Genomic DNA, 20,661 nt, shown 5'->3' on the forward strand with positions numbered 1-20,661 from the left:
CCACAGGCCCCGCCCCTGGCCCACCGACCACGCCCCCTGGCCAGCCGGTCACACCTCAGGCCCCGCCCCCTGGCCAGCCGGCCCCGCCCCCGGCCCACAAGGCCCTGCAGGGAGCGGGCCCGGACGTGCCGCGATCGAGGTCGGGTCGCCGTCCAGCCTGCAGCATGAGCGCCCCCAGCGCGACCCCCATCTTCGCGCCCGGCGAGAACTGCAGCCCCGCGTGGGGGGCGGCGCCCGCGGCCTACGACGCGGCGGACACGCACCTGCGCATCCTGGGCAAGCCGGTGATGGAGCGCTGGGAGACCCCCTACATGCACTCGCTGGCCGCCGCCGCCGCCTCCAAAGGTAGCCCCCGCCCGGCCCGCACCGCCCCCGGGGCCGCAGGGGAAACTGACGCCAGGGGCTCTGCAGCCCGCCCTCCCGCTGGGGCCCCTCTGTCTCCTCGCCTGGCAAGGGGGGCTGCAGGTGGGGGCACACGGAGTCGTCCACGGGGAGTGCTGCGGACGTGGGGCCCGCACCCAGTAGGCGCCGCCTGGGTACCAGGAACTTCCCCTCCAGGGGGAGTGAGGACCCCGTTCTCCAGATGGGGACCTCAGCCGCGACACCTGGGCGGAACTGGGTCCTTGACTCCGAGGTCCAGACAGAGGGGTCGCGCCGCAGGGAGGCTTCCCGTTTGCCTGCCCGGGAGGGCAGCCCCGCCTCGCCCAGCTAAGAATAGCACCCAGAAAGCTGAGCTCAGGGAGACAGCTGTCCCCGGGGTGGCCCTGGCCTGCCTGGCGTCAGAGCCTGAGGGCTGCTGCGGACTCCCTGGCCCTGCACAGGCCCATTCCAGGAGTCCGGCCTCAGTGTTCCCACCCTGAAAATGGGCACGTCCAGTGTCAGTGCCAGTCTGGATGGAGGGGGCCCCATGTGTGGCCCACCGGGGACCGGCCCTTCCCCTCCCAGATAGGCTCAAGTCCACGTCTTGCCTGGACACTCTTGCAAACCCGATTTTTGGTTGGAGGGAGGGGGAGAAAAAAGTTACCAACCCGAGAGATAAGGGACCTGGCACAAACAGTGTGGGCTGGAGCTCAAAGTCCAAGGCTCTCGCCTCCCCCGGGGGCTGGGCCCAAAAGCAGTCTTATTTGGCCTTCCTGGCTGGCCAGCCTCTCTCTGGCCGCTGGCCAGGGCCCACGCTGTTCCCGCTCAGGACTCCTGTATCCTGCCCGCCTCCGCCCACGCTGGCCCAGGGTGGGCCCTCCTGTCCTGTGGCAAATGTCACTCAGCCCAGCCTGCCCTGCATCCCCTCCTCCAAGCAGACCCCTGGCCTAGCCCTGCACTCCATCCTCCAGGCAGACCTCCAGCCCATCCCTAAACCCCCTCCTCCAGGCAGACCCCCAGCACAGCCCTGCCCTATCCTTCACTCCCTCCTCCAGGCAGCCTTCCCAGCCCTGCACCCCCACCCAGGGCAGCCTTCCCAGCCCTGCACCCCCTCCTCCAGGCAGCGCCTCCCCAGCCCTGCATCCCCCATCAGGGCAGCCCTCCCAGCCCTGCAGCCCCCCTCCAGGCAGCCTCCCCAGCCCTGCACCCCCTCCTCCAGGCAGCCTCCCCAGCCCTGCACCCCCTCCTCCAGGCAGCCTCCCCAGCCCTGCACCCCCTCCTCCAGGCAGCCTCCCCAGCCCTGCACCCCACCTCCGGGCAACCTTCCCAGCCCTGCACCCCACTCAGGGCAGCCTCCCCAGCCCTGCACCCCCTCCTCCAGGCAGCCTCCCCAGCCCTGCACCCCCTCCTCCAGGCAGCCTCCCCAGCCCTGCAGCCCCCCTCCAGGCAGCCTCCCCAGCCCTGCACCCCCTCCTCCAGGCAGCCTCCCCAGCCCTGCACCCCCTCCTCCAGGCAGCCTCCCCAGCCCTGCACCCCCCTCAGGGCAGCCTCCCCAGCCCTGCACCCTCTCCTCCGGGCAGCCTCCCCAGCCCTGCACCCCACCTCCGGGCAGCCTCCCCAGCCCTGCACCCCCCCCTCCAGGCAGCCCCCCCAGCCCTGCACCCCCCTCAGGGCAGCCTCCCCAGCCCTGCACCCCCTCCTCCAGGCAGCCTTCCCAGCCCTGCACCCCCTCCTCCAGGCAGCCTCCCCAGCCCTGTCCGACCCTTCGCCCTGCCTCCAGGCAGCCTCCCAAGCCAGGCCCACCTAGTAACGCCGGGCGCCCCGTGTGTGACCAGGGGGCCGGGTCCTGGAGGTGGGCTTTGGCATGGCCATTGCAGCGACAAAGGTGCAGGAGGCGCCCATTGATGAGCACTGGATCATCGAGTGCAATGACGGCGTCTTCCGGCGGCTCCAGGACTGGGCCCCGCAGCAGAGTCACAAGGTACCCTCTGCCCGCAGGCCCTCCGGGAGCCCCACTCTGTTGGGTGAGGGCACGGCCTCTTGGGAGGTTCGGGGCCTGGGCCGCCAGGGGTGGAGGAGGGGGTCTTCTCCCTTGGGAGTCCCTCTGGCCACTCCCTTCCTGCAGGTGAGATCTTGGGGACCCCTCTGACCCTGTCTTTTTATTTTCCCTTCTTCAAGGTCGTCCCCTTGAAAGGCCTGTGGGAAGATGTGGCGCCCACCCTGCCTGACGGACACTTTGATGGTGAGGGGCGACAGGGATGTATCACAGGGTGGGCCTCCCAGCTCCAATCGAGCCCCTCCTTTGCTTGTGGGGGCCCTCTGGTGTGCACTGGGGGGACCAAGCCCCAGTGGGTGCAGGCTTGGCTGTGAGGGCTGGCAGGGCACCGAGGATGAGAACACTCACGGAGGAGCCCTGGAGGTGATTCTCAAGCCCAAGTGGGAGCCCCACCTCTGCCCAGTCTCACTTAACCTCCACCCGCTGGGGTGAGCCGGGGAGGCACTGAGCCTGGCCCTGATCTCGTGGGTTTCTGTCCTCTGTGCAGGGATCCTGTATGACACTTACCCACTCTCGGAGGACACCTGGCACACACACCAGTTCAACTTCATCAAGGTAGCGCTGTCTGACTTGCTGGGATGCAGGAGACCCTCTGCCCACACCCCACCTCCATCCTGACCACTGGCCACTCCCCTGCCACAGAACCACGCCTTTCGCCTGCTGAAGCCGGGCGGCGTCCTCACCTACTGTAACCTCACCTCCTGGGGGGAGCTGATGAAGTCCAAGTACTCCGACATCACCACCATGTTTGAGGTGGGCTCACCTGGAGTTCCCCACGGGTCTGCAGGCATTGACCTTGGGTGGGGCTGGGAATGGGCTGCTGGGGTCACCTTGCTGTTGGGGGAGGGTCCCTTCCCGACCCCCTGGGTGAACTGGACTGTGCTGGTTCATTTGGAAATCAAAGTCCTTTGCCTGGTGTGGTGGCTGCCAGGAGTGGTGGCTCATGCCTGTAATCCCAGCACTGTGGGAGGCCGAGGTGGGCATATCACTTCAGCCTAGGAGTTTCAGACCAGCCTGGGCAACATAGCAAGACCTCGTTTTTACTTAAAAAATACAAGCCGGGCACGGTGGCTCAAGCCTGTAATCCCAGCACTTTGGGAGGCTGAGGCGGGTGGATCACGAGGTCAGAAGATCGAGACCATCCTGGTCAACATGGTGAAACCCCGTCTCTACTAAAAAATACAAAAAATTAGCTGGGCATGGTGGCGTGTACCTGTAATCCCAGCTACTCAGGAGGCTGAGGCAGGAGAATTGCCTGAACCCAGGAGGCGGAGGTTGCGGTGAGCCGAGATCGCGCCATTGCACTCCAGCCTGGGTAACAATAGTGAAACTCCGTCTCAAAAAAAAAAAAAAAAAAAATACAAAAAGCCAGACACGGTGGCTCACACCTGTAATCCCAGAACTTTGGGAGGTCCAGGTGGTGGATCACAAGGTCAGGAGTTCGAGATCAGCCTGGCCAATATGGTGAAACCCCATCTCTACTAAAAATACAAAAATTGGCTGGGTGTGGTGGTGCGAACCTGTGGTCTCCGCTACTCAGGAGGCTGAGGAAGCAGCATTGCTTGTATCCTGGAGGCAGAGTTTGCACTGTGCCAAGATTGTGCCACAGAACTCCAGTGTGGGTGACAGAGACTGTCTCAAAACAAAAAACTAGCCGGGCATGGTGGCGTGTGCCTGTCCTCCCAGCTACTTGGGAGGCTGAGGTTACAGTTAGCCGAGATTGAACCACTGCACTCCAGCCTGGGCAACAGAGCCAGACCCAAAGAAAAGAAAAAAAAAGGGAAATCAGGCTGGGCATGGCGGCTCACACCTGTGATCCCAGCACTTCGGGAGGTCAAGGCAGGTGGATCACCTGAGCTCAGGAGTTTGAACCTAGTCTGGCCAACATGGCAAAACCCCGTCTCTACTAAAAATGTAAAAGTTAGCTGGGCGTGGTGGTGCACATCTGTAATTCCAGCTCCTCGGGAGGCTGAGGCACGAGAATCACTTGAACCCGTGATTCGAGGCAGAGGCTCCCGTCAGCCAGGATCACGCCATTCCACTCCAGCTTGGACCCAGACTCCATCTCAAAAACACAACAGGCCGGGCGTGGTGGCTCATGCCTGTAATCCCAGCACTTTGGGAGGCCAAGGCGGGCGGATCACAAGGGCAAGAGATCAAGATCATCCTGGCCAACATGTTGAAACCCTGTCTCTACTAAAAATGTAAAAGTTAGCTGGGCGTGGGGGTGTGAGCCTGTGGTCCCAGCTGCTTAGAAGGCTGAGGCAAGAGAATTGCTTGGACCCAGGAAGTGGAGGTTACTGTGAGCCGAGATCACGCCATGGCACTCCAGCCTGGTGACAGAGCGGGACTCCGTCTCAAAACAACAGAATAGAAACCAAAGTCCCTTAGCAGCTCAGCAGCCTCCCGTGGCTCCCCCGTGCCCTGTGGTTCAGCCTGAACCCCGCGGTTCCCCTCCCACCGGCCGCCTCCACCCAGCTGCTTCTCCTGTTCAGCAGTACTTTTCTCTGGCTGTACCCTTTGCCTGGTGGTGGCACCTGTCTGAGGAGGGCTCTGTGTGGTCGTCCTGGGCCGCTGTTCTGAGAGCCTGCTGGGTGCCTGTGGCCCTCGGGGCAGCTTGTGTTCTTTTTCTGTCGAGATTGTTTGGCCCCACCAGCCGCACTGGCAAGGTCTGGAGAACCACAGAGCAGGGGGCTGAAGCTCCATGATGCTGGTGTGGGGCTGGGGTCTGGGGCTGCCCTCCACGTGCCCATGGCGGCTGCAGCCGCCCACCCGGGCCTTGGCATCTGTAAACGCTCTTCAATGTGGGGTGGGCACCGAGGTGCACGTGACCCCACAGTCCTCAGAGGTGACCTGCGCCACCCCCGCCCAGGAGACGCAGGTGCCCGCACTGCTGGAGGCCGGCTTCCGGAGGGAGAACATCCGCACCGAGGTGATGGCGCTGGTCCCGCCGGCCGACTGCCGCTACTATGCCTTCCCGCAGATGATCACGCCCCTGGTCACCAAGGGCTGAGCCCTGACCCCTGCCTGGCCACACCCATGCCCTCCTCCGTGCCTTCCTGGCTGGGAGCCCAGGCTCTCCTGCCAGCCCCGCCTGATCCCAGCCACGTGTTGCCCGAAGCTTTCCCGTGCGTCCGTGAGCGGTCCTGCCGCCCCTGCAGGGTCCCTGAGGTGAAGTAAACGCTGGTGATGGTTGGCGGTCCGCAGTGAGTGAGCGACTCTTACTTCCAGCTGCATCCTCACCTCCCGCCGTCCCAGACACAGGAGAAAGCGGGTGACTCCCCTGCAGGTTTCTGAGCAGCCCCAGGCCCCCCACTGTCTTGCCCGTGGCAGACATCTCCAGCCGATGCTTGATGCGCCTTCGTCAGACCAGAGCCACTTGAGACTTAGCAGCGGGGTCAGAGAGGGGTGTAACTAGGCCAGGGTCTCAGACAGTGGGGAGCACCAGGGCAGAGGTGAGGGTGGGACAAGGACCCTTGCCCACCCCCCGCCAGAGCCCGCTTCTCTACCGCCCCCGCCCCAGGAGGGGCGTCGCTGCCGAAGCCCCGTGCCAAGAGCCCCCATTTCTGGACGTCATTTCCTGTCTGGAAGCGTTGCCCCCGCTGGGCCTAGTGCAGAGGCAGCCCCACATGCCCAGCCCCAGGAACATCCTGTTCCTGCCTGTCCGTGCCCTTGTGCCCAGCTGGTCACCCCACGCCCCTCACGTTCACGTGCGTGCAGGCAGCAGGCCCATCTTCCTGGGGCCATCCTGCCTGTCCCCTGCACCCACCTCCCCTCGTCTGGAGAGGCCGGCTCCTGGGCTCTGCACTATGGCCCAGGCTGCCCTTCCAAGGCCCTCAGGACGTCCCCCCGCCCCAGGACATCCTGCCTCCAGGCTACTTTCCTGGTCGCTGGGCACCTGCTCCCCATACTCCCCAGCCTCCCAGTCCCCATCCCAGCTGGCCTGTCATAACCGCATCCCCAGAACCGCCCCAGCGCAGCAGGCAGGTAGGGTGGGCCTGCAGAGCGGGGGCTCCGGCAGCGGCGGCGTCTGGCCCTGAACGCGGGAAGATGGGCCGTCTGCTGAATGAAAGCACATCCCTGATGAGGACACGGACTTCAACGGATAAAGGGGCTGGCGGGGCGGAGCCAGGGTTTCCCCAATGTCCCCGGTGTAGACGGTCCCCAAAGGGGACCTGGGCCCTAGAGGCCCCGGTCAGACAGCCTGGGGGGCACACAGCCCCACCCTGTAGCCCTCTGGTTTCAAAGGGGACCAGGTACCATCTCCCCATCCCCCTGGCCCCGTTCCTCCCCTAACTGGCCCATCCCCACTGCCTGGAAACGGGCCCAGAGGGCAGCGGTGACCTGCCCGAGCCCACTCAGGCCACGGGCCACCCTCTGAACCCCAGGACAGGATCAGACAGGCTTTGCGCAGCCCGCCTTGGGGCAGAGCGGGACAGTCAGGGCCCTCCATGCCGGCAACTTTGGGCCAGAACGTTCACGCCAGGGTCTTCAGAGCAGCAGGAAAGCGCCCTGCCGGCAGGCACAGTGCCTGTCCCTGCCCCCAACCCGAAGGCCGCCCACCTCTCGGCAACTTTCGCCTACACACCACACTGGGAGGCGGAGGCCCAAGGGCGGGTTTATTGACAAACTCACGGGACAGAAGGGGGACAGGACGGCTCCAGGCGGGGCTCCGACGGCGGGGGCGCTACCTGCGGTACCAGATCTGCAGCCTCCGCTCGCGCTTGATCTTCTTCTGCAGCTGCAGGATGCCATAGAGCAGGGCCTCGGCCGTGGGTGGGCAGCCTGCGGGGAACTCGCGTCAGTCTCCCTTCCCACAACCGGGACCCGCGTGACCGCGGGCACCGCGCTGCCGGCTCGGGGGATGTCCCTGCAGGAAGAGTGGAGTCCCCCGGGGCAAAGCCCCAATGCCCTCCACCCGTGCCTCATCCCGGGCTGTCACAGGAGCCTCCTGGCCAAGAGGCTGACCTCACCAACCCAGCCCCAGCCCTTGGGGCTCCGCAGGGACCAGCGCACACCAAACACACTTGGCAGGGTGACCGGGGCCCATGGCTGCCCTGGACGGAGGTGGAGGCAGGAAGGCTGGGCGGAGGGAGGAGACGTGGCAGTCGCCGCAGGGCCTGGAAAAGGGCGGCCGGGCCCCACCTGGCAGAGCTCTGGCAGGTCCAGGCCGCTGCCAGGGAGGGAGGGGCACGGTCTGCACTGCAGGGGAAGACACCAGCGGCATGGGCTGGGCCCCTGAGCTCTGGACCCCAGGACAGACCTCTCTGTGCTGACGAGGGTCACAGGGAGGCCCAGGCTGCCCTGTCCACTGCCCCCAGGTGACCTGGCTCAGGACCTCAGGGAGAACACGCTAGGGCTGCTCCTGGCCCCAGCTACACTGGCTGCTCGTGAAGACCCTTGGAAAGGAGTCGGGGGCAAGGAGGCTGGAGGCAGCGGAGCGGTTGGGATGGGTGAGAGGTCCTCCAAGGGCCAGGGACTGGGAAAGGAGCCTGGGAGGAACAGGGGTGCTCCCCACAGCCTCAATCCACAGGGCCCACCCCCACACAACAGGCAGGGCCGGGCGTGTCTGTGTCAGGTGCTGCATCCCTAGCCTGGGGGCTCCCCCAGTGCCACGTCCCCTCTGAGGCAGTCACGGAACCGTGCAGAATGCTGAGCAAATCAGTGCCCTTTCCAGGGAAGCTGAATCCAATGTCTCAGCCTGTTCCTCCACTTTTGAAAGGCACAGGATGTGCCGCCAGCTCGCCCAACCCTCCAGACTCACGGCTGGACTCTGCACCTGCGCTAACACCTCGGGACCAAGAACGGGACCTCTGTCGCCTGTCCCACATGAGCAACACCTCCCGACCTGCCACCACGGACCACTGTCAGGGCGAACGGCCCAGGAGTGATCCTCATGGGACCACAGGAGGCAAGGGAGTCCCAAGGGGTCCTCAGATATAAAGAACTCCCGTTCGATGTGAATTTCAGGCATGCAGCCAACGCTTCGTGTTAGAATAACTACATCCCAAATACTGTTGGGACATATTCAAATTAAAGTTACTACTAACTGTTTTCCTGATGGTCAAACTCACCCTAACCTCACAGTCAAACTGAGCCTCCTGCATTTTCTTTTGTTTTAGAGATGGGGTTTCACCACATTGGCCAGGATGGGATGGTCTCGATCTCCTGACCCTGTGATCCACCCACCTCGGCCTCCCAAAGTGCTGGGATTACAGGCGTGACACACAGCGCCCAGTGCCTCCCGCATTTTCATTTGCCAAATCCGGCCACCCTGGCAACCTTGGGTCCCAGGGAGTCTCATGTGCCCTTCTCTGAGGGTGAGGGTGTGGGATGGTGTCCCTGGCCTCCAGGAACCTTCTCTTTCGGTATTTCTTTTTTTTTTTTTTTTAAGACAGGGTTTCACCATGTTGGTCAGGCTGGTCTTGAACTCCCAGCCTCAGGAGATCCAACCACCTTGGCCTCCAAAGTGCTTGGATTACAGGTTGTGAGCCACTGCGCCCGGCCCTCTTTCGGTATTTCTAACTGCAAGTCTCTGTATCAGGCAGGACCACGTTAAACTGTGCTTTAGGCTGGGCGAGGTGGCTCACGCCTGTAATCCCAGCACTTTGGGAGGTTGAAGCTGGTGGGATCAGGAGTTTGAGACCAGCCTGAACAATAGAGAGAAACCCTGTCTCTACAAAAAAAAAAAAAAAAAAAAAAAAAAAAATTCAAAAGTAGCTAGGTGTGGTGGTGCGTGCCTGTAATCCCAGTTACTTGGGAGTCTGAGGCAGGAGAATCGCTTGGACCCGGGAGGTGGAGGTTGCAGTGAGCCGAGATGGTGCCATTGCACTCCAGCCTGGGCGACAAGAGCAAAACTCCGTTTCAAAAACTGCTTTAAACCAGGCGAGTGTCAGGAATTCTGATGGCTTCCACTGCTCCCTCGGCTCCCTCTGATGCCTGAACACACTGCAGACTTATCGGGGACGCGCTCCGCGAAGAGGGAGAGCCCCGGGTCGTCTCAGCTGTCAGATGCAGGAGCCCGCCCCGTCTGCTGGGGCGTGGGGCTCCCTCACAGGCGCAGCCGGGTTCTGCACGGCGCCTGCCTGTCCCCTGCTCCCTCGTGGGCGGCGCGGCCCCAGCCCTACCTGGGACGTAGATGTCCACGGGCACGATGCGGTCACAGCCCCTCACAACCGAGTAGGAGTAGTGGTAGTAGCCGCCGCCGTTGGCACAGCTGTGGGGGAGGCGCCGTGAGGGGAGCGGGCCGAGGACCCGCCCTGCCCACCCTCCGTCCTCAAGACGTTTGCCACATCCCCACCCGCCTTCCACTGCAGGCCAGGCCCGGCTACTGACGAGGCTGGAACTTGTCACAGAGAAGCGAGGAGCAAACACGCACAGGCTCCTGGATGGCGGAGCCAAGCACACGCGTGGTTGACAGTTCGGGAAAACGTGCTCCCCTCCCAAGGGGCTCCTGACCATGGATTCCCGCGCTGGGAACTGTCAGATCACACGTGTCAACAAAAAGCTCCTTCAAACAGCCACGCTGCCAACACTCGGCACCTGTCTACGGGGCGGCTGGGCCCCACGCTGGGCCTCGCCCGTCCCGGCTCTGTCAGTGGGTGCTGGGGTCCACCTGGGACAGGTAATGGGAAACCCCAGGTGACCACACAGCCTCCACTCCCAGCCTGCTTCTCACAGCGGTAAAAATGGACACAGCCCGAGTGCCAGCAGTGGGGGATGGTTATGAAAACTCCGGAATATTCTGGGCTGTCGCCCAGCCTGGAGTGCGGTGGCGCCATCTGGCTCACTGCAACCGCTGCGTCCCGGGTTTCGGCAAGTCTCCTGCCTCAGCCTCCTGAGTAGTTGGGACTACAGGCACGCACCACCACGCCCAGCTGATTTTTGTATTTTAAGTAGAGACGGGATTTCACCATGTTGGTCAGGTTGGTCTCGAACTCCTGACCTCGTGATCCACCTACCTCGGCCTCCCAAAGTATTGGGATGACAGGCGTGAGCCACCGCAACCAGCCTAACTCTGGAATATTCTAATTCTCTGTTTAGAATTAGGTTAGCAATATGTCCACTCAGGCGGATAGTGTTCAGCCAAGAAAAGGGGTGAGGCTCAGACACAGGCCACAGCGTGCAGGCACCTTGAGGATGTCTCAGTGAGACGCCAGACACAGAAGGCCACGCAGCGTGTGACCCTGTTCCTATGAAATGTGCAGGACAGGCCCACCCAAAGAGGTATGCAGGGGATGCAAAGTGACTGCTGATGGGGACAGGGTTTCCTTTGGGGGTGATAAGAATGTTCTGGAATTAGAGGTGGTAGCTACATAACTCTGTGACCATAACTAAAAACCACTGAACTGTTCACTTTAAAAGGGTAAACTTGGCTGGGCACGGTGGCTCAAGCCTGTAATCCGAGCACTTTGGGAGGCTGAGGTGGGTGGCTCACGAGGTCAAGAGATCGAGACCATCCTGGTCAACATGGTGAAACCCCGTCTCTACTAAAAATACAAAAAATTAGCTGGGCATGGTGGTACATGCCTGTAATCCCAGCTACTCAGGAGGCTGAGGCAGGAGAATTGCCTGAACCCAGGAGGCGGAGGTTGCGGTGAGCCAGGATCGTGCCATTGCACTCCAGCCTGGGTAACAAGAGCGAAAAGCCGTCTCAAAAAAAAAAAAAAAAAAAAAAGGTAAACTTAGCAAGACTCAATTTCTACAAAAATTTATTTATTTATTTATTTATTTATTTATTTATTTATTTTTAAAGATGAGGTTTCACCGTGATGGCCAGGCTGGTCTTGAACTCCTGATCTCAGGTGACCTACCCACCTTGGCCTCCCAAAGTGCTGGAATTACAGGCGTGAGCCACCGCGCCTGGCCTCTACAAAAATTCTAAAACTTAGGCACAGTGGAGCACATCTGTAACCCCAGCACTTCGGAAGGCTAAGGCTGGGGTATCGGGGGAGCCCAGGAGTTCGAGGCTGCAGTGAGCTATGACTGTACCGCTGCACTCCAGCCTGGGCAACTCAGTGACATTCTGTCTCTAAAGAATAAACATGATAAATATTTTTAAATGTCAAGGGATTAAATACCTTTTTTGTTTTTTGTTTTTTGTTTTTTTTGAGACGGAGTTTCGCTCTTGTTACCCAGGCTGGAGTGCAATGGCGCGATCTCGGCTCACCGCAACCTCCACCTCCTGGGTTCAGGCAATTCTCCTGCCTCAGCCTCCTGAGTAGCTGGGATTACAGGCACACACCACCATGCCCAGCTGATTTTTTGTATTTTTAGTAGAGACGGGGTTTCACCATGTTGACCAGGATGGTCTCGATCTCTTGACCTTGTGATCCACCCGCTTCGGCCTCCCAAAGTGCTGGGATTACAGGCTTGAGCCACCGCGCCCGGCCTGAGATTAAATACCTTTTAATGTTATGGGAAATGACCAAAAATGATGGCAAGGCCAGGTGTGGTGGCTGACATCTGTAATCCCAGCACTTTGGGAGGCGGAAATGGGCAGATCACCTGAGGTCAGGAGTTCCAGACCAGCCTGGCCAACATGCTGAAACCCCGTCCTCTACTGAAAATCCAAAAATTAGCTGAGTGTGGTGGCAGGGGCCTGTAATGCCAGCTACTTGGGAGGCTGAGGCAGAAGAATTCCTTGAACCCGGGAGGCGGAGGTTGCAGTGAGCCGAGATCATTCCACTGCACTCCAGCCTGGGTGACAAGAGCAAGACTCTGTCTCAAAAAAAATTGTTTTTACAATGCTGACAAGTTAGAAAGCTGAGATTATTCTGTGGGGAAAGCAGAGAACCGGGCAGAACGTGGGGTCTCCTGCTGGGGGTGGATAGAAGGAAGCTTTTGGGAAGAGGACCACTAGCACATCTGTGTGGGGTGGAGGCACCCAGAGGGCTGAAGGGCAGCACCTGGACCACGTGGGATTTCCCTGAATATAAATGACACAGCCAGGCCAGCACTCACGCCATGTCCACCCGAGACGTCCCTTTCTACACTCACCTCCCCATGGACACCACGTAGCGTGGCTCGGGCATCTGGTCGTAGACCTGGAAGAGAGGTGGGGTCTGTGTGCAGCTCACTGGGACGCGGCGGGGACCGGGTAGAGACGGAAAAGAGGCGGAGTCTGTGCGCAGCTCACTCCAGGGCAGCGGGCCCCCAGGCCTACCTTGCGGAGCGCCGGGGCCATCTTGTTGGTGAGTGTGCCGGCCACGATCATCACGTCGGACTGGCGTGGGCTGGCGCGGAAGACCACGCCGAAGCGGTCCATGTCATAGCGGGGTGCGGCCATGTGCATCATCTCCACGGCGCAGCAGGCCAGGCCAAAGGTCATGGGCCACAGGGAGCTCTGCAGAGGCCAGGATCAGGTCAGACCCTGCCGACGGTGCCCCGTGTGGCCCACCACAAGCCTCCACGTGGAGCACCCAGGCTCACGTCCAGGGCAGAGGCTAGAGGCACAGGAGTCCCCGCAGATGGCCACCAGGTCCCAAGAGAAGCGCAAATTGAGCCCCGCCAGCCACGTTTAAATAAAATAGACAAGCAGGTGAGATCTGTCCTCATCACGCAGCTCCCCGAACCCAGTGTACCCCAAGTCCCACCACTTGCACACGGGCTCCAGCCACTCTCTGAGCCAGTAGCCGTGCAGGTCTAACCCCAGAACTCCCTGGGTTAACTAGATCTGGGTCCGCACACTAAGTGCCCACGCCTCCAGGAAGCCCTCCCAGATCTGCTTGGCCACTCCCTCCCCTCTCCTGCATCCACGTGGCTTCTCATTTTCCCAATGGTTCCTGCTCCCCCTGCACATGGCTCCAACACCTCGCAGGGGCCCCTGCTGTCCCCACAGATGTGTTGGCAGGTGACAGGGCCAGGCTATAGAGCCAGGCAGGGCTGCCTGGGCAGAAACAGCCAACCCCACCGGCCTGCCCGGAGCCTGTGGTGGACCAGCCCCTGGCCGTTTCTCAGGTTTCCTCCATTAGAAACTATCCTCCAGCGGGCATCTCTGTTTCGGCTGCTGTGGCTGCCGGCGGCCCGGCAGGACATTCACCATGGCATTGTTTAGGAAACAAGAAACAAAAGGAAGCAGTGCCTGTCTGTCAATGGGGCACTGTTGAACCCGGGCCGTCGCAGCCGAGTGCCGCAGGCGCTGGAGGGAGTGGCACGTGCGCACGCTGGGGAGTGGGGGTGGCGGGGGCTGGCAGGGGCTGGTGCCACAGGCCGGAGAGGCTTTAGATCAGTACTGAGAAGGACCTACCGCCTTCACATGTGCTTCTTTTAACTTAAAAGAGAAACAAGAGGAACACAGAGAAGCCAGACAGAGAAGGACAAAAAGGGATGGGGTCATTTCAAGCAGGGCCCAAGGTGGCACCAGGGACAGAGCCAGTGAGCGGGACTCCAGGATGGCCGCCAGGGCTAGGGTTTGGGCGGATCCTCAGGAGGAACCACAGGCCACCAGGCCAGCACGGGGGCCCTCTGGGAGGGTCCAGCCTGCTCCACGGTCAGAGGGGCGAGTGTGCCTGTGTGTGTATGCATCCATGTGTGTGCCCGTGAACATGCATGTGTGCACATGTGCATGAGTGCATGCATGTACCTGTGCGTCCACGAGTGTGCGTATGTACATGCATGTGCATGTGCGAATGTGTATGTGGATGTGTGCATGAGTACGAATGTACATGTCTGTGTACTGTGTGTGTGCATGCGTGTGCATGTGTGCATGAGTGTGAATGTGTGTACGTATCCATATGTCCATGTGTATGTGTCAAGTGTGCATGTACACATGTATGTGCACGTGTGAATGAGTGTGAATGTGTACATATGTCCTTGTGTATGTGTGCGTGGGCATGAGTGTGAATGTGTACATATCTGTGTGTGTGTACCATGCGTGTGCATGTGTGTGTGCATGCATGTGTGCATGAGTATGAATGTATGTATCCATGTTTGCATGTACCGTGCATGTGTGTGTGCGTGCACACGTGTCTAGTGTGCATGTGCACATGTATATGTGTGAATGTGTGTACATGTGTACTGTGCGTGCATGTGTGTGCACGTGTGCACGTGTGAATGTGTGTCCGTGTCCGTGTATGTGTACTGTGCATGTGTGCGTGTGCATATTTGTGGACGTGTCCGTGTGTGTAGTATGTGCATGTGTGCATGAGCATGAGTGTGTATGTATCCATGTGTGCATGCCCATGTGTGCGTGTACTGAGTACATGTGTGCTGTGTACGTGTGCATGTACAAATGCCTGTGCATACATGTGAGCTTCTGTGCACGTGTGTGCATGCATGCATTACTCCATGTACATGTTTGTACGTGTGTGTGTGCATATGTGTCTGTGATTGTGCTGTCTGCGTGTGCATGTTGAGTGTATGCAGAGAGGCCCTGGCACTAGAGGAGGGCCTGCGGCTCACAGTAGACTCACCCTGCGGGCCCAATTGACGAGGTCATCCAGCTTGGCCACCACATACTCCCCCCGGCTGCTGGGTTTGGGAGCCACGGCTCTGGGCTTCGGCAGGGCGGGCTGGGTGCTGGCACAGAGACACACGGGCACAGGAGGCGTCAGCCACACAGGCACTTCCCAGCAGTGGATGCCAGCCCCCCAGCCACCACCAGAGGCCTGGACCCACAAAAGGTCAGGGACTGGGATTATGCGACCCCCTTCCCACCCCACCCAGGCCCAGAAGGTCCCTGGAGACACTGGTGGCTGCAGCACAGATGCAGAAACGGAGGGGGATGTGGGGGCGGGGCAGGGGGTACAGCCTCCCCCAGAAGGTCGGCCTTACCTGCTCGGCCCATTGGTAGCCACGGTCTGATGGACACCTCGTGCCTGCACAGCTGCACCCACGCTGGAGCTGCCAGGAGATGGAGTGTGGGTCGGTGGCCATCCCAGTCACACTCACTGCTGTCCTTCCTCTCCCCTCCCTGCTGTGGGACTGCCCTCACCTCTGCCTGCCAGCACTTTGGGCCACTGGTCAGAGCCTTAGGGCGGTGTGGCCATCACCCGGACCCTGATGATGGCCCAGACTTTTTTTTTTTAGACGAAGTCTCACTCTGTCACCCAGGTTGGAGTGCAACCTCCACCTCCCAGGTTCAAGCAATTCTCCTGCCTCAGCCTCCTGAGTAGCTGGGATTACAGGCGCATGTTACCATGCCCAGTTAATTGTTGTATTTTTAGTAGAGACAGCGTTTCACCATGTTGGCCACACTGGTCTTGAACTCCTGATCTCGTGATCCGCCCGCTCTGACCTCCCAAAGGGCTGGGATTGCAGGTGTGAGCCCCCACGCCCCAGCAATGGCCCAGACTTCAATGGAGTTTCTTTTGAGATGTACCCAGCAAGTCAAGAGGCCGCTCAGTGGCAGTGTCCAAGCAAGGACGGTTCTAGGGGCATCCACAGAAGGAAAGTGGGACTAGTCTCTCCATGTGTGACCAAGGTCAGATATCTGGGCATGTGCCCTCACCGGCCTGCCCGTTGCCTGGGTCTCCAGGAGGCCTGCCTATGGCTGCCATCTGCACAGGGCTCACGGAATGCCTTCCTGCCACAGGTAGCGGGGGTCTCTGATGGCACAGAGCTGGGCCCACAGGGTTGCTCCTAACTGTCCACCCTTTGCCACTGCATGGACTGTCCCAGGGAGGGCCCCGGCATGTCATGCACAGTACGCAGACCGCCAACCGCATCCTGTCCGTAACACACCACGTGACCTTCAACAAGGGGCTCCCCTCATCTGGTGCTGCTCAAGGCCCCCCCAGCTCAGGGCTGCAGACTCAGGCACTCACCGCAGACCAAGGATCCAGAAGCCTCGCAGGCCAGGAGCTGCAGAGAGGACCACAGGGTGGGGACGGTGAGCCATGGAGAAGCACTAGTGGCCACCAACTCAAGGGCCCCTGAATGGGCCGCAGGGGCCGGCCTCCAGGCGCTTCCCCATCAGGCTCCTGCCCGCATGGCCCAGCTCTGAACCCTCCTCAAGTGCCACTTAACAAATGTTAGGTAACGAGGGGTTTTTCAGAATATGAGCGCGTCTTGCTCCCCTACTTAAGACCCCATGGGCCCAGAAGGGAACCCGAACTTCGCCCCACCTCCCCGCCCCAGCGATCTTCCCCCGTGCTTGCTGCTTTCCCGCCCCAAGGCCTCCGCACTGGCTGCTCCCCTGCAGGGGACACCCTGCCCCACACTTGCACACCACTGGCCCCTTCTCATGAGGCAGGTCAGCTCAGATGCATGGGGCGTCCCATCTGCGCCAGCCCCCCAGGCCCTCTGGTTCCCGGCACCCAGTTCTTTTTTTTTTTTTTTCTGAGACGGAGTTTCACTCTTTTTACCCAGGCTGGAGTGCAATGGCACGATCTCGGCTCACCGCAACCTCCGCCTCCTGGGTTCAGGCAATTCTCCTGCCTCAGCCTCCTGAGTAGCTGGGATTATAGGCACGCGCCACCATGCCCAGCTAATTTTTTGTATGTTTAGTAGAGACGGGGTTTCACCATGTTGACCAGGTTGGTCTCGATCTCTCGACCTTGTGATCCACCCGCCTCGGCCTCCCAAAGTGCTGGGATTACAGGCTTGAGCCACCGCGCCCGGCCCCCGGCACCCAGTTCTATCTCCATCTGTGTGCGTTTGTGAAATGCCTGCCACCCCAGCGATGCCAGGGCCTACCTGGGAACCCACTACTCGTCCTGGCCTCAGCTGTGCCTGACAAGCCTGTGCTGGGTGCTCCAGACCCTGGCTGGTGCTCGTGGGTTTCCCACGCAGTTGAGCAGAGGCCCCATGCTCCAGGAATCTGCAGTGGGCTAAGCAGGGAAGGCGCTGTCCACGTCAACCTACATAGCAAAGTGCCCCTAGAGGAGTCGGCCGCAAAGGAAGCACAGAGGAGGGAATGCGCCTGCTTCAAGGCTCCTGAGGAACCTTCCCGGGGCGAAGGCTGAGGCAGGAGAGGGCCTGGCCAGACCTAGGGGTACTCGGGGAGGAAATGCCTGCAGGTTCGAGGAAGAAGCCAGAGGTGCAGGCTCGGTGCTGGTGACAGCTCAACTGTGTCCCTCCACCCCCCTGACATCTGAAGCTCTAACCCTAGGACCTCAGAATGTGACTGTTTTTGGAGATGGGGTCTTTAAAGGGGTCATTCATGGCCGAGTGCAGTGGCTCATGCCTGTAATCCCAGCACTTTGGGAGGCCGAGGCAGGCGGATCACCTGAGGTAGGGAGTTCAAGACCAGCCTGGCCAACATAGTGAAATCCCATCTCTACTTATAATACAAAAATTAGCAGCTGGGCACGATGGCTCACGCCTGTAATCCCAGCACTTTGGGAGGCCGAGGCGGGTGGATCGATCACGAGGTCAAGAGATCGAGACCATCCTGGTCAACATGGTGAAACCCCGTCTCTACTAAAAACACAAAAAATTAGCTGGGCATGGTGGCGCTTGCCTGTAATCCCAGCTACTCAGGAGGCTGAGGCAGGAGAATCGTCTGAACCCAGGAGACAGAGGTTGTGGTGAGCCGAGATCGCGCCATTGCACTCCAGCCTGGGTATCAAGATCGAAACTCCTCAAAAAAAAAAAAAAAAAAATTAGCTGGGTGTACTGGCAGGCGCCTGTAATCCCAACTACTCAGAAGCTGAGGCAGGAGAATCACTTGAACCCGGGAGGTAGAGGTTGCAGTGAGGCGAGATCCCATCACTGCACTCGAGCCTGGGCGACAGAGGGAGACTGGATCTCAAAAAATAAAATAAAGGGGTCATTAAGATACAATGAGGTCATGAGGGTGGGCCCCCATCCAATATGACTCATTTCCTTGGAAGAAGAGGCTATCGGGACACAAACATGTACGGGGGGAAGGCGCAGGGAGCAGATGGCCACGTGGAGGCCAAGGACAGAGGCCTCAACAGGAACCAACCGTGCTGGCCTCCGATCTTGGCCTCCCAGCCCCCAGAACTGTGAGAACGTCTGCTGTGTTAAAGGTGCCCAGTTGATGACACTTTGTTGCTGTGACTCCAGCAGATGCAGGCTGAGGCCCTATGAAGAGGCTCTGTGCAGTCTCCAGGGGCCAGGGCCAGGGTTTGACGCCCCTGAATGCAGCGGTCCACAGGGACTTCTCCCGCCTCTGAGCCCCTCCCTCGCCCCAGCCTTGGTCTCATCCAGGGTTGCTGTTTCCCGTGGCCCTGTGCAGGTCACAACCCTCTGAAGGACATGAGCCCGTGAACCTACTTCTTGGCATGCCGCGTGAGGCTGGGCACAGCAGGCAGGCTAACTGCCCAGCCCCAGGCTCTGGCAGGAGCTGCTCCTCTCTGGGCATCAGTTTCCCAAGCTGAAAATTTAGGACTCTGGATAAGCGCCTAGCAGAGGAAATGCTCTTCTGAGCACCTCTGAGGTGATGAAAAATTCTAGGCCCCTGGGCCAGGCACTCTTATTTTTTATTTAATTTAATTTTCTGAGACGGAATCTCACTTTGTTGCCCAGGCTGGGTTGCTGTGGCACAATCTCTGCTCACTGCAACCTCAACCTTCTAAGTAGCTGCAACTACAGTTACACACCACCATGTCCAGCTAATTCTTTTTTATTTTTAATTTAAATTTTTTTTTTTATTTTAGGGGCTTTCCGGCAAAAACTGGAAAGCCTGCTTGACAAATTCTAAACAGCTGTAACACTTAATTCTATTTTTACTAGAGATGGGGTTTCATTGTGTCAGCCAGGATGATATCAATCTCCTGACCTTGTGATCCACCTGCCTCGACCTCCCAAAGTGTTGTGATTACAGGTGTGAGCCACATGCCCGTCCTGGGCCAGGCATTCTTAACAAGAGGCCTAGTGAGGATTCAGAACCATAAGCTTGCAAGGATTAGGAAAAAAAAATATATATGTCTTTGTCGTCACCGGCATCTTACGGAAAATTAGCCCTTCGTTCAATTCATAGTGTAGGCCAGGTGCTTCGGCTCACACTCACGCCTGTAATCCCAGCACTTTGGGAGGCTCTGAGGCAGGAGGATTGCCCGAGTTCGCAAGTTTGAGAGCAGCCTGAGCAACATGGCAAGACCCCCACCTCTGCTAAAAATAGAAAAATCAGCCAGGCCGTAGTGGTGCACACCTCTGGTACCAGCTACACAGGAGACTGAGGCGCCACGATCCCTTGAGCCTGGGAGGCAGAGGTTGCAGTGATGAGCCAAGATCGCACCACAGCAATCCAGCCTGAGCGACAGAACCAGACCCTCTCTCCATAAATAAACGTATAAATACAATAAAAAAAAATCCTTAGCATAGACAACAAAATATGGCAGTATTAGCGGGACCTGTAGCTTTTCACCGAGAGAAACCACAGATGTTTCCTAGCCACGGTACAGGGGCTGCAGACCCTTCCTAGCTCAAAGCCTCATTTCCAACCCTCACTCCTTCAAAACCGCGGTCGTCATTAGACCTGCCGCTAGATCGCGTTCATAAGGGAAGCGCTCAGGTGACTAAGCGGCCAATCAGGTTTCTAGACAATCTTTTGGTAACTGCCTCTCGGTGTAACTGATCTCCTTGCAATTCTATAGATTTTATTCCATGCATTTAATAACTTTATCCGGGCAGGGGTCCGCAGGCTTCAGCTGATCCCTGGCTGAGACCCGCTCTGCGACAGGCCCTTCCTTACCTCCCAGGGTAAGAGAGAGAGACAGAGGGTCTGGCAGGGTGCGTGGATGCCCTGGGTGCTGTCCGTGCCCAGGCCCGGCCCTGTGACCTCGAGGAGTCTCGGACCCTCAACGGGCCTCAGTTTCCCAACCTGTCAGGCCCCGCTCACTCCGGGGCGTCTCAAGGGCAGCCTCTTGGGCGCGGGGCCCCTCCAGCCTCCGCCCCGAGCGCCCTCCTGAGGCTGGCCGCCGGCGTCATTACTTGCCGGGCCTCAGTTTCCCCGACGGCACCCTGGACGCAATAACGGAGACAGTTCATCGCAGGCCGGCCTGGAGCCCGAGGAGCGGCCGGCTCGGAGAAGCCCGGAGCGGACCGCGACCACGACGCCGGCCCCGACCCCCGACGCCACCACCGCCCCTGAGGCTCCCCCGGCCCTAGACCCGCGCGCGCGCCCGGACACCCGCCGCCGGCGCCATGCTCACCTGACAGCGCCGCCATCTTGGCCTCGGCCTTCAGACAACCTCTGCGGTCCGTCCTCTTTAGCGCTCCGGATGCCCGGGGCCGTCGCCCAAAGAAGCTCGGAGCGCGTGCGGAAACTGGAACCAGGAGCAGGGTGGTTCCGCCGCGCTTTCGGGCCCCCGTGCGACCGCAGATCACCCAAGGCG

At 59.8% G+C, this 20,661-nt stretch overlaps 2 protein-coding genes and 1 non-coding gene across 5 annotated transcripts; 1 reads left to right on the top strand and 2 right to left on the bottom strand.

Annotated features, from left to right (window-relative positions):
- The first annotated feature begins 76 nt into the window (after positions 1-76).
- On the top strand, positions 77-5,618 carry GAMT (guanidinoacetate N-methyltransferase). 2 transcript variants are annotated; one of them, XM_074384879.1, is made up of 6 exons: positions 77-345; positions 2,196-2,341; positions 2,539-2,602; positions 2,904-2,971; positions 3,059-3,169; positions 4,374-5,282. In XM_074384879.1, exons 1-6 carry the CDS (start codon positions 165-167, stop codon positions 4,413-4,415), a joined length of 612 nt encoding a protein of 203 aa, XP_074240980.1. In that variant the 5' UTR covers positions 77-164; the 3' UTR covers positions 4,416-5,282. The 2 variants fall into 2 exon arrangements, with proteins under 2 accessions (XP_074240980.1, XP_039321484.1); XM_039465550.2 differs by lacking the exon at positions 4,374-5,282 and adding an exon at positions 5,289-5,618 and having other exon boundaries at positions 78-345.
- Positions 5,619-7,009: 1,391 nt separating this feature from the next.
- Positions 7,010-20,572, bottom strand: NDUFS7 (NADH:ubiquinone oxidoreductase core subunit S7). Of its 2 annotated transcripts, XM_003944482.4 has the most exons (8): positions 20,479-20,571; positions 16,183-16,219; positions 15,191-15,259; positions 14,830-14,935; positions 12,582-12,761; positions 12,416-12,462; positions 9,544-9,632; positions 7,010-7,201 (listed from the first exon to the last, which is right to left on the bottom strand). In XM_003944482.4, the coding sequence occupies exons 1-8, from the start codon at positions 20,492-20,494 to the stop codon at positions 7,104-7,106; spliced, it is 642 nt and encodes a 213-aa protein (XP_003944531.2). In that variant the 5' UTR covers positions 20,495-20,571; the 3' UTR covers positions 7,010-7,103. The 2 variants fall into 2 exon arrangements, with proteins under 2 accessions (XP_003944531.2, XP_074240979.1); XM_074384878.1 differs by lacking the exon at positions 9,544-9,632 and having other exon boundaries at positions 20,479-20,572.
- LOC120362872 (U7 small nuclear RNA) lies at positions 18,980-19,040 on the bottom strand. The gene has a single exon (XR_005578666.1). It is a non-coding gene; the product is annotated as a U7 small nuclear RNA (small nuclear RNA).
- Positions 20,573-20,661: the final 89 nt, after the last annotated feature.

The sequence above is a fragment of the Saimiri boliviensis genome, chromosome 14, assembly GCF_048565385.1.
Source record: "Saimiri boliviensis isolate mSaiBol1 chromosome 14, mSaiBol1.pri, whole genome shotgun sequence".
In the NCBI taxonomy this organism is placed as follows: domain Eukaryota; kingdom Metazoa; phylum Chordata; class Mammalia; order Primates; family Cebidae; genus Saimiri; species Saimiri boliviensis.

Bases quoted from the DNA above. Each gene is read 5' to 3' on its own strand.
- GAMT (XM_039465550.2), top strand. From the start codon at position 165: ATGAGCGCCCCCAGCGCGACCCCCATCTTCGCGCCCGGCGAGAACTGC. The intron at 346-2,195 runs GTAGCCCCCGCC...GTGTGTGACCAG, and splicing joins CGCCGCCGCCGCCTCCAAAG to GGGGCCGGGTCCTGGAGGTG. The intron at 2,972-3,058 runs GTAGCGCTGTCT...CCCCTGCCACAG, and splicing joins ACCAGTTCAACTTCATCAAG to AACCACGCCTTTCGCCTGCT.
- NDUFS7 (XM_003944482.4), bottom strand. The intron at 14,936-15,190 runs GTAAGGCCGACC...TCTCTGTGCCAG, and splicing joins GCTACCAATGGGCCGAGCAG to CACCCAGCCCGCCCTGCCGA. The intron at 9,633-12,415 runs GTGAGTGTAGAA...CCTCCCCCACAG, and splicing joins TACGTGGTGTCCATGGGGAG to CTGTGCCAACGGCGGCGGCT.